At 45.9% G+C, this 12,762-nt stretch overlaps 1 protein-coding gene across 2 annotated transcripts in view; it reads right to left on the bottom strand.

The window, feature by feature from the left end:
* Positions 1-12,552, bottom strand: part of smg7 (SMG7 nonsense mediated mRNA decay factor) — a 31,842-nt gene extending 19,290 nt beyond the window's left edge. The window contains exons 1-12 of one of the 2 annotated variants that reach the window (XM_050074445.1): positions 12,420-12,552; positions 11,516-11,547; positions 9,619-9,736; positions 9,382-9,514; positions 5,816-5,987; positions 5,617-5,688; positions 3,782-3,932; positions 3,042-3,177; positions 2,766-2,928; positions 941-1,100; positions 780-850; positions 136-196 (exon numbers count right to left, since the gene is read on the bottom strand). In XM_050074445.1, coding sequence (XP_049930402.1) covers positions 136-196; positions 780-850; positions 941-1,100; positions 2,766-2,928; positions 3,042-3,177; positions 3,782-3,932; positions 5,617-5,688; positions 5,816-5,987; positions 9,382-9,514; positions 9,619-9,736; positions 11,516-11,547; positions 12,420-12,445 — 1,295 coding nt within the window. In that variant the 5' untranslated portion in view covers positions 12,446-12,552. The remainder of the gene's footprint in view (positions 1-135; positions 197-779; positions 851-940; positions 1,101-2,765; positions 2,929-3,041; positions 3,178-3,781; positions 3,933-5,616; positions 5,689-5,815; positions 5,988-9,381; positions 9,515-9,618; positions 9,737-11,515; positions 11,548-12,419) is intronic. The other variant, XM_050074444.1, reaches the window with a different exon arrangement.
* Between the last annotated feature and the right edge of the window lie 210 nt (positions 12,553-12,762).

The raw sequence follows: 12,762 nt of genomic DNA on the forward strand, positions 1-12,762 counted from the left end.
CTGAACATTCATCCAAACGCTGAACATTCATCCAAACACTGAACATTCATCCCAACACTGAACATTCATCCAAACACTGAACATTCATCCAAACACTGAACATTCAACCAAACACTAAATGACAAAGTGGAGTACCTCAGAGCCGGGCGGAGCGCCAAGAAACCCTGCAACTCAAACTCCTCTGGCAGGGGCGTCACTGCAGAGAAAACAAACACACCTTCAGCTTGAACACATGTGACACACACACATTACATTATTAGGTTGAGCCACTTGTTAGTTGTCAAAAGACAAGACGTGATTGGTTTGTTTGGATTTACACCCGCCCCAACAGTCTTACAAAAGCCAGCATGGTCTCGCGTCATGTGTGTCTGTGTAGGAGCCTGAATGAATACTCCATGAAGTATTGGGTGACATGGTTTCATCAATCGATTTTTGGTACACAGCAGCTACCGTAGTTGCAATACGCGTTTGAAACAGTGAGGTGCTAGAGTGCGCTATGTGTTTGAATGCAATATATGATTTCAACGTTAGATGGGAGACACTCCTACACACTGTGGCTTTAAGGTCAAACTTTGCCGATTTTCACCCAGGTCTGTGTCACCATGTTAGTAAAGTGTGTTTAGATGAATGGTGTTTGTGTTTATCTGCACACACTCCCCACAGCTGCTCCTGTGCTCATTGTCCACTTCTCTAAATCCCAACAGTAACCTGCAGAGGGCTCAGATCAGAGGAATCGATCACAGAACTAAATGAAGAATCAATAGTGGCGGGTGTCCTACCTGAGGAACAGGACACATCGTCCTCTTTGGGCTGGAAACTGTTGAGGATGGAGACCAGCCAGGGCCAGATGCTGAGAGACAGGAAGAGGAAGAGGAGTTAAACTTCCTATTCAGAAGTGACCGTACAGCCCAGCATATCGACAACAGGACAGAAGACTTACTGCTGCCTTTGGTCCACAGCGGCCTCATGGAAGACGCTGGGTCTCAGTTTGAGCCAGTCCAGAGAGACTTTGATTGCCGGCAGAGGACACTCCCCCATGATCTCCTCCCCTCGGCTCTTGTTGAGCAGAGCTCGGCTGCACATGACGCCCAGGAAGGACACTGAGGGGACAGGAAGACAAACACCATGAACGACCAACCATCAGCAGGACACTGAGACTTCTGGACATAAAGACAGTTTTCTGCCACAGTGGCTGCTGCGGCACTGACAGTTGGGCTGAAGCCAACAGAGACTGATGAGATCTGCTGGTGTTTCCACCTGCAATAAAACAGCTTCAGCCAATCACACGTCTCATATGACAACATGCTTTGATAAATACCGTTAACATCACCTCAGTGATTCATCGTATGGTTTAAGGCTGCTTATATCATCTAAAATGGGTGCAGCGTAGAGCTGCGCGACAGGGACAGAAATCCATATCCTGGTATTTTCAGGCTGAATGTCGATACACGATATATATCAATATATATCAGGGTGTTTTCTACATGTTCAGTTGCTGATCCACAGCTACAGTCTCCTGTTATTTTTGCTTCAAGTGTTTTTCCACAGCAGGGCAGGTAAAAGAAGTTTACCTGTTGGAGGTGAGCTGTTTGTCTGCAGCTCCTCCTCCTCATCATCATCATCATCTCACTGTTGCTGTTTCTGCTTTCACTCTTCCTCCCTGCTGTGTTATTACACTCGTCTTAATTGAAGAAAAGCTGCGAATAAAAGTTTCACTAATTCTGTGATAAACATATCTTAATTCCGAGAGTTTTAAAAATAAAAGTCTCCTGTTATTTTATTATGTAAAAACTTCTATTATGAAGCAGCAAAATAAGGAAATGTTGAGTTTTCAATCAGCAGCTTCACACAACTTCTAATCCGGCCGATAGTGAACATGAAACAGTAAAATAAAGCAGATATGTAGAAACAGGACGCAGGAGAGAAACTAAACTCCAAACCACAGAGCTTCAGTTAGAAGCTACAGACGTACTGAGAGACTTTAACAACACATTTCTCTCTGGTCTCCTGCAGACTGAGGGGAGGAGACTCTCACATCACACACGGCTTGTTTGAGGGGGAGAAACAGGGTCGTCGGGGGTTACCCGCTTGAGGGCGGGCGGCCTGGCTTTGGGGCTGACTCTGGAGACCTGAGTGTTAATGTGTGAGGTGAGTCAACAGTAGCTGTCGGCTGGTCTGTGGTGGGACAGTGAGACGGCGCTTGGGCGTGACGATATGAACATGTGATCCAGCAGATGTTGATGTTCATCAGCTGTCAGTGTTTGTCTCTGTCAGTAGAGACTCCACTCTGCTGTGTAGTTTATACACTTTACTGACACACCAGAGAATTACACAGTAACACTGGGCTTCATCATCATCATCCTCTGTCTCACTGTTAACGTCACATTTAATACTGATTAAACTCATTTTGTGTTTATGATGTTCATCTGTAGTGTAGGGCTATACGGGGGCGGGGCCAGTGAGGGTGGACCTGATGTTAGCAGGTATGAAGAGTCGGCCATGGAAGCAGGTAAGTATCTGTTGGATAAAATCGGTTGGAAAAAATCCATATTGTGCATCCCTAATTCAAACTGTCTCACTGTGGTGAAAAACTGTTTTTAAAATAAGCAGTCAACAGTCTCATATTCACGTCACAGCACGTTCATGTCTCTGATGCAACAGTCTCATCAGCAAATTCTTTTTCATCTTCGTGCAGTTTATTCACGACACATTCTGTGTGAAATGATGTCGAGAATGTGGTGTGTGTGTGTTTGTGTGTTTCTTACTGAAGAGTCCGAGCAGCTGGAACCAGCTGATCTGCTGCTCGCTGCTGTAGCTCTGCTCACTGCCGTCAGCTGTCAGGTCTCTGAGGTGGTGGAGCTCGAACAGGTTGATGACGGTGATGTGGACCAGCTGCTGAGAACTGAAGGCTTTCTGCAGGATCAGCCTCTGCACGCGCACACACACACACACACACACACACAGTACCTTTTTAAATACTCTGCGCATGAGGAAAAAACAGGCACAACAGACACAAGTGATGGATTCTGTCTCTGTCTCACCTGAAACTGCTCCTCCAGTTTCTCCCGCAGACCGTCGAGCTTGTCCAGACTCTTGCTCAGGTAGACGTGACCGTGAAACTTGATGAAGGCCCTGATAAAATCTGACACGCTCCACTTGGTTTTCACCTCATCACGGCTGCAGAGACACAGACGGAGGACGGAGGATTTAATACTGCAGACAAACACCATGTTCACAGAGGGAACGAAGGTTAAATCAAAGCCTTACATTTAGGGGCCGTACACACGCCGCATTTGTTGTTGTTTTTAATGTAGACATGAGGCAGGCTCACTCAAACGCCAGAGCGATGCTGCCACGACATGCACACGTTCCCGAGGGCCTATTTCTTAGGGTACGACGACTGTACCCTGAGATAAACTGAGTTTGACTTTTGGAACGCAGCAGCACACACAGCATGTCATGTGACGGGGAACAACCAATCACAGCCGGCAGATATCTTTCCTTCTTCAGTAATATCAGTCTGTGGTAAGAGCTTTACATCTGTCCTACTGACAATATTTTAGGCCCAATACAAAGCAGCTCCTGGAAGAAGATCAGCTCTGCACGCAGGATTTCATGTAAGTAGGCTGGTGCTTCAGACACAACCTGCCTCTGTGCTCTTGAAAGTTGGCACACAGTAGGCACAAGAGTCGCACACAGTGCCCGACCTCGCATATTCCAGGCAGCTAAAGACGCAGCATGTGTACGGGCCCTCAGAGAAAACTGGTTTCTGTGCTGTTACCTCTCCAGAGCCTTGGACAGGGCCTTCTGTAGGTTGGTGGAGGCTGCTGGGAAGGGGAACTTGACTGCGATGCTGCGGCAGTAGTAGAAGATGGTGGTGAGGTGGTCTCCTTTAGAGGAGGCCAGGATGGCCAGCTGGTTGTACGGCTGACCTGCAAGAGACACACAGGAGCATTACACCACACACACACAGGGAGGAACTACAAACATGGCCGCTCTAAACTCAGAGCTGTCTAACGTGCTGGAATAGTTTATGGTTCAGAGGGTGGAAGCAGGGTTATTATCACAAACTAAATGAAAATACACTGTGGAGAACACTGTCACAGACTGAAACTGATCAGAGCTACTGCCCTGTGGTTGTATGACTCTGCCCACCAGTCCACCCCGTGGTTGTATGACTCCGCCCACCAGTCCAGTGTCTCTGACAGTCTCCATCCATGTCAGTGAAAACATGGATGCTTCACACACAGAAGATCTATACAATCAGCACAGTTTCAAGATTAGAGTCACCAATTCAGTATCTGACCAAATGTCTCCCCTTCTGTTCCTGAGATATGACGTTAAAACATGATGATGTCACAGTCAAGCTGACCTTTGACCTTTGACCTTCATTATTTTATCCTGTTAGACATTTGTGTCAAGTTTGGTCAGAACTAGTGAATGAATTCTTCAGTTATGGACAAAAACATGTTTTGTGAGGTCACACTGACCTTTGACCACCAAATTCTGATCAGTTTATTCTTCAGTCCAACGTTTGAGCCAAATCTTAAGAAATTCACTCAAGGAGCTCTTGAGATATTGCGTTCACGAGAATGAGACACGCGGACAGATGGACAACCCGAGCTATCGTTGGTGCAGAGGCAAAAAATAAAAATAAGAAATGTACGTGATGTTCAACAAAACAGTTTCACACATTGACGCATATCAGAGCAGCGGGACGTCGACTGCTACAGAAAGTAAAGTTGCCGTTACGTTACATTAGATGGACGTTATATACAGAAGATTACAGCAACAATAACATCACACGCAAGAAATTTCAAAAACTTTCAATGATTTTAATCATTTTTTAATTAATGTTTTTCCAGGTTTATTTGATAGTATTATGCCGTAATTACACATAATTTCCACAGAGTGCTCCCTGTAATGGCTGTCCAACAATTAAAACCATAAGAGTTACAACATTCATTCTTTTTGCAGCAGAAAGCTCAGGCTTCTGTTTGTCCTGTCGTCACGTTGTACGCTCGCAATGATGTCACTTCGTTATGTTAAAAGTGGTGCAAAACCACGATGATGCCAAAGGAATGAATGCAAACAAATGAGCGTATCTCAAAAACTGAAAAATGCACATAGTTCAGTTCATAACTGAGGGAGTGTTGAGAAATATTTTCTCTGTTTATACATTTAAAAATCTTTTGGATCAGTATGTTTTGTATTTCCATTTTGTAAAAAAAAAATTTAAAGGAAAAGACCTGTTTCTATTAATCATTATCATTCTGGTTTACTGACTAACAGAAACTTTTAGCTCAGGTTGTGCAGATTTTAGGGACATGAAGCATTTGAAGATATTCCCAGTAATGACATCACAGTAAGCAAAAATACCAGCGTGGGCACTTGCGGGTCTCTCTATTTCAGAGTTCAAAGGGTTAATAGTTAACAGGGTTGATGTATTATGGTAAATAGAGCAAAGCATTTGTATCACTGCTTTCAACAACAAGGACACTCAGAGAGTTGCAGACATAAACCCCTCGTGTCTGCTCCCACCTCCTGAGTGTTTCCAGAGACACACTCAGACAGCCTTTAGCCTAGCTTAGCACAAACATGGCGTGTGAGACTCACCGTTTGATGGGACCAGCTGAGCTGCATGTCGGTAGTACGACTCGGCCTGGCTGGTCTGGTTACGGTAACGTGCTGAAACATACAAACAAGAATGAAACTGAGATGTGATTTGTTATTTCAGGGGAGGTGTAAAATCAGTGATTAAGTTACCAGCCTGTCAGACCTGATAACACTGATCAAAGGACGTGGACGCTCTCACCTATGTCTCCCAGGTGGACGAGGCAGTGCTGGCAGATGTAGGAGCAGGAGCTGGGCTGCGGGGTGACGATGGCGCTGGTGTTGCTCTGTTTATTGCTGATGATGCCGAGCTGAGACGACTTGACACGACACGGTAGGTCCACGTTGAACACGGTGCACAGCTCCTGCAGTAACTGGAGACAACACAGCAGAAGACTGTTTATCCAGAGGACACTGCGTCTCATAGTCTGATGTCTCTGGGCGTCACACCATCAGTGATCAGGACGCATTCATATTTTAACAGATTAGTTTACATCTTGATTTCTCAGGTATGATTCACATCAGGGTTGAGATTCTGCACATATGGTGTTAGGAGTGGGCAGCACAGACCAGATCCTCTCAGTCACTGATCTCTCTCCTGGAGCCAGACACCACAGACAAAACTATGATTTCACTGACATGTCAAATCAATATCTGGCAAAGCTCAGATTGTAAACAGCGTCCACATGTTCCACACAGAGACGCACGCTTTACCCGACAGAGAGATCATCGATATCATTCAGGTAAATTCCATCAGCGCTCGTGTGTAACAGGAAATCAAATGAAGGAGCAAAACTTCTGATTCCAGACCTCAAAAACACGCTGCAGCTGTGAGGACACATCTGTTCACCTCAGTCAGACAATAGTCAGAATGGACTAATGCAGGACGTTAAAGTCAAGGACAATCAAGTGGAGGACGGCCGATATCCACTGCTTTGATTTATAGAAGAAATGCAGGTGAACAACGTCGACCAGCAGCTGCTGACTGTGAGACAGAGTCCATGAACGTCACCAACAGGAAGAACATCAGATACATCAACACTGTCAACAGTTTCCTGCCGACAGAAGCGGGATGTACCATGGGAAATTTATTTCATCATGGAATATTCTGATAATGAAGTTACGGCTGGTAAATATCACAGATCATATAAAGCCGGACGGCTCACACTGACTCATCTACACACCTGACACAGCAAGTGGCGGTACAACTTTAAGTTGGTTTATACAACAGATAGTTCTGACGGAGCATTTTGATTGGACAGGAGTTATTCCATGAGCGCCACAGAAGCCCCGCCTCTAGTGTTGTCACGATACCAAAATCTTTGTTTCGGTACCAATACCAATATGAATTTCAATACTTTTCGATACTCTTCGGTGCTTTTCCTAAGGAAAAGGATACAAACCTTTAGAACAATAAATAGTATGCTTTTCCTAAGGAAAAGGATACAAACCTTTAGAACAATAAATAGTAGGGGTGTAACGGTACCAACAAATCATGGTTCGGTAAGTACCTCGGTACGGACGTCACGGTTTGGTAACTCAAATGTTCCACCAAGTTGTGTTGTCTCGTGTTGTCTCCCTTTGCGAGGCAGACTTTCTCTTGTCTTTTTTCACGTGCACCAGCTGCGAATGTTGATACAGGTGTTGTCATACACACCACTTGTGCAATCTGTGCTCCAATAGGAACAAGAAAGGCGTTTGTGTGCATAAATGAATAAAATAAATGAATGAATTGAATCAATTTAAAAAGTACCGGTATTTTCCAAATGCAGTATAGTACCGTTTGGAATACTCTAGTACCACAGTACTATTTTAGTACCGGTATACCGTGCAACACTACCCGCCTCTCAAGTCATCGCATTGGACAGTGGAAAACGATGACAAAAAAAGAGATGACATGTCGCGTTTTTCCATTTTGACTTGAAGTTTTTTCAACTCAAGGAGTTCAGAGCGCTCAGGCAAAAATGCCAGGCGCTGAGAGCGCAGAATTGGGAGGCGTGTTGCAAAAAGCTTCATTCTCATTAAAACGATTACAAAAAGGTGCCTCCAGCTGCTAAACACTCTCTGTGTAATCAGGGCCTAAGCTGTTAACTCATCACATCCCAGGTACTCGACCAAAGAGACTGTCAACAGACTGATTTCACTGGTCGGTTTCACTCACGACACACAGATGTAGCCTACATGACACACAGCAGCTGGTCTGTGGCAACGTGTCAATATACACAGAGCAGCAAGCTGGTGTGCAGCAACAGTCCAGTCCCGGTCCAGCTGCCAAACTATTCAAATAAATCATTAAGTAAACAAACGATAACCTGTTGCTGCTTTTTACTGTTGATGAATGATGCTTGTAGAACTGTTGGATAAAAGCAGGATCACACTCGAGGTGGTGCTGTTGGACTGAATATCAGCACGGCTGTGATGCGGTCGAAGGCACAAGGCTGCTACGACTGAATCGCAGCCTCAGTACTGCGCTCTCTGGTACTAATAACGTTAGCATGTTGTTGCATGTTGTGTTGTTGTTTGGAAAATGTGTTTAGTATCAGACAGTTGTTTTGTCAGTGAACCTTGTGAGCTGTAATGGAACCAAATTGTGTGCCGTTACCTTTGTTAAATGTTGCTGTTGTCCCTGGCTTCATATGAGTAGAGTGAGTTATAGTGAAGCTGATTTGTGTTTGAAGCTGTCTCTATTAAGCCATGTTTACTGTGTGTTTAATGTGTGTTTACTGTGTGTTTTGAATCAACTAAACTTTACAGCACTTCATGGAAACCTCCACCGCCATCTAGCGTTTTGGAGGTGTAACTGCAGACTGACACAGACACACCACCGCAGATGTAAAAATGCTCACAGCAGCAAAGGCAGTGTGCGTAGGGTCTACACACAACCATAAATCCCCTGTTACCCTCTGATCACACTCACCACGGAGAAACTTCTAAACATCAGAGGGGGCAGCAGGCTGAGCAAAGCACCCCAGACGTTCCTCTCCCCAGCAACACTTTCCAGGAGGATCCTGAGGCGTTCCCAGACCAGATGAGATCTATAATCCCTCCAGTGTGTTCTGGGTCTGCCCCGGGGCCTCCTACCAGTGGGACATGCCCAGAACACCTCTAACAGGAGGCGCCCAGGAGGATCCTGATCAGATGTTGAACCACCTCAACATGAAGGAGTAGCAGCTCTACTCCAAGCTCCCTCCAGATGTCTGACTCCTCCCCCTATCTTTTTCATCTGACTGTAAAGTTCTGCAGAGCTTTGAGTTGGAGGAGCTGCAGCTCTCTGTGGGATCAGAGGGGGGCGCATATGGAGGAAAAGAGCCAGCACGCTCGTTAATCTGTGACAGCAGGGATTTAAAACTGCACTACCGTCAATAAGCGTTTTCAGACAGATCTGTTGTGGGGGACTGCTCACTGGGGAGCTCCCCCCAGAACACAGACCTTCAGGGGCCTTTTCTCTGCTTGTGTTCACACCACCAACAAGAACACGAAAACATTTTATTACTACAACTTGAAACAATTTTGTTAATGGAAGTTTGTGTAAAAACTCTCCCCTTAGAAAATAATTAAAATAAAGGGGAGATTCTCCATCCAGTTAAATTTTTTTAATATCACAGATGAGGTAATGCACACAGTATGATAAGCATCAACTTTTACATCACAGTATAACGCTGCAACCCTGGTCACTCTTTACGTTCCTCTTGTGCTGGGAGAGAACCTGCTCTGGAACAGGAGCTAAAGAAGTCCCTCAGAGCAAATGAAACTCCAAATGACTCTCACCTGTGTGTAGAAGCCGCTAGCTGCCTCCAGGAACAGCGACAGGTTGGCCTGGACCTCGCTGCGGTTGGGGTTGGCTCGGTTCTTGGCCTGGCTCTGCAGCGTAGTGATCTGGTTCTTAAAAGCATGATTCCACCTGCAGGCACACACAGAAAAACACACCAGCTAATAACTCCACCTACTCTCCTGATTAAAGTGTTGTTCCATCTCTGACGCTGTGATGCAGGCGGAGCAGCTTACAGGTCTTGCTCCACCTTCTTGTCCAGAGCGTACTCCAGGTCGGTCACCAGCATCTTCTGGTACAGATCCTGCAGGGCCTGCCGGGACGTCCACACCTCTGCCGCCCCCAGCTTTGAATCTAACGCGCAGACAGGAAACAGATGGAAATCAGCTGGAGGATGTGACCTCGTGACCTCAGGGCCTGTTACTGACCCTCAGCACAGAGAGAAATGCTTCAACAGCAACAGAATCGGCTGAGTCCTGAAAGTTGGCATCAAATGTGTCGTCATCTTCAAATCCTGCTGACTTACTTAATGTTTGAATTGTTTTTCCAGTTTTAGACAAACTTGTTTATACACTCAGGAAGTTGTTGTTCTCCTTTATGCAACTTCACACGTGTGATCATCCTGCATATCAGTTGTGTCGGTGCGCTCTGACTGTCGTTCCCTCAGACAGACACTCTGGCAGGTATCCAAACACCACGCAAAGCTATAAATCTCACTGGATGGTAAAAACAGGGAAAGTGAGCGGTGAAACGAATCAATCCACTGGTCTGGTGTAAAAGCTGGAAGTTATTATAAAAATCATAATATATGGCAACCCTGACACAATATGTGCTTAATTAGATTCATTAACAGCTCTCACTAATTCAGACACAAAACAGTTTAGCTAGTTATTCATTTAACACTGTTCCAAGATTTCCAGACAAGGAAAAGAGCAAAACTTTTTCACCGGTGCATAAAACGGGCCAAAACCAACATTTTCACAATTTCATCATCGATTACTCGCTGCAGAGGGTTTTTAAAGTGATTCAGATCCAGAATCTGAAATAACTGAGTAAAGGAAGGAAAGTCCATGATTTGATCTCTCTGAATGTTTCACTTTGAAAAACCTGGTGACAGAATCGCTGGGGTGATGGAGCTGACGCTGTTGTGTTACACGTCACGCCTGTCACAGCTCTTTTGATTCCATGTTGTCGTCACGCCATCTAAAATCACACTACAGAGCGACATGATGCTGCTGGGCTTCTGGGGAATATTAGTGTGCATGTAAACGTACCCAGTGTGTCATGACAGAGGACAATACTGTGTGAACTATGATGCTGAGTTTGTTTTCAGTGACCCTCGATCTTTATTGAACCACAGCGGAGCAGCTGGGCTCTGAACACTGAGTCGGCCCCCTGCAGTCGACTCAGTGTTCAGACTGAAGAGGCTCAAACTGGGATTGTTCAGCTGGTATTCCAACAGGTCTAACCCAACACTGACCTTCTGTTTCTGTTGTGAAGTCTGAGAAAGAGCTTTGCTCAAGTTTGTTCCTGCTTGTTAGAGGCATTACTGTGCACCTGACAGTGAATATTAAAGAAGTATTCACTGCTGACAAGAAGGTCTTTTCATAAAACTGGGCTGTCCATGCAGAGGGAAGACACAAAGACATGTGAACCTGGTGCGATACGATCACAGAAAACAGAGGTCACAGAGCCAGAGAGAGAGACCAGACAACTCCAGTCGGTGCACCAAAAGAGAGAAGGTAATTCATTAGTGATAAATAATAATAATAATAACAACAACAATAATAATAATAACAATAATCATAGTAATAATGTTGTTGCTTGGCTGTCTGCAGTTTGATTTTGAGCATTTTAAGTGTGTCTGTGTGAGGGAGAGAAATAAACATTGATAAGCTTGTTTTATTTTCTTTGTACAGACAAACTTAACACTGCAGTTAGTTACACATGCGAGGGTGATGACTGAGTGGTGGCTGGTCAGAAGTTAATTTCCAACACTGGCCTAAAGGCATCAGAAGAGTCTCTCACACATCTGACTGGACCTGATCAGCCTCTGTGGCAGCAGATTATAACCCTCTCAATAGTCGTGTTCATTCTCTGAGGGAGATGATGGAGGTGATGGTGCAGACCTACCTGTCATGTCAGCCTTCAGGGCCTCTGCCTGTCTGCTCGGATGTAAACAGAGAGGAAGGAGGAAGTTAGACGGGTCCATCAGAGACTCAGGACATGACCATACTCCACCTCACACATGCCAGTGACATTACTAACACTCAGCACTCCTTCTCATATATTAACAACGCACAGGTGACTAAGAGCTAACAGCTAACGAGCTGACATCACTTCCGCGTCCATCCGCTGCATTAAAACATTTAACAGCTCGTATCAAATGTCGGCAGGAGGGCGCAGTGGTGATATCGGGCTCAGGCTAATCCCTGGATCCAAAATGCGACGGAATACAAACAAACAAACCTTCGTTACAAACCCGTCAGCTAGCTAACAGCTAACACACACCGCCCGCTGCTAATCAACACTGCAATCACGGAGATGTTTAATCACACACACACATGAGCTTTAACCGGCAGCTACACATGAAAGAAGCTGCTGTTAATTAACACAAATGACATGTAACGTGTAACAGCATCTCATGCTAACATGACATACGCAGACAGACGCTAGCAAGCTAAAGCTAACTAGCAATAACACAGAGCGTCTCTCTGTGGCGGCTAATTTAGCTTTAAAATCACACCAACGAACACTAAACCTGCCTCTAACGACACCGACCTGTGCGGTTAATTAAATGTAGCTAATAGATTTATATATAAATGTGAGCGAGGTGACAACGCGCGGTCGCATCGATTGTTTGTTGATGTATGAAGCTAGCTAGCGCCAACGTTTAGCTAAGGGGGTGGTCCCCAAACAGGCTAGCTTTAGCATTAGCCGCCGAACAAAACAATTCACCTGTCGGCGTTAAAATGTCCGTTACTGACCGAACCCGCACCGCGCGGTGAACCGGGACAACACACCGCACCGAGCTTACCGGAGATATTGGGCGCAGAGGTTCATCCTGCCGGATCGCCAGTCTTTCAGACAACGACTGGTCCAGAGGCTAACGCTGCTCCCGGCGCCATATTGTTCCTGTCTGACCCGCACAGGGCCGGAGCTAGAGGAAGGAGGAGGAGGGCGGGGGGACCATACAGGGCCGGAGCTAGAGGAAGGAGGAGGGCGAGGGGACCATACAGGGCCGGAGCGAGAGGAAGGAGGAGGAGGGCGGGGGGACCATACAGGGCCGGAGCTAGAGGAAGGAGGAGGAGGGCGGGGGGACCATACAGGGCCGGAGCTAGAGGAAGGAGGAGGGCGAGGGGACCATACAGGGCCGGAGC

The sequence above is a fragment of the Epinephelus moara genome, chromosome 21 (genome assembly GCF_006386435.1).
Source record: "Epinephelus moara isolate mb chromosome 21, YSFRI_EMoa_1.0, whole genome shotgun sequence".
NCBI classification, from domain to species: domain Eukaryota; kingdom Metazoa; phylum Chordata; class Actinopteri; order Perciformes; family Serranidae; genus Epinephelus; species Epinephelus moara.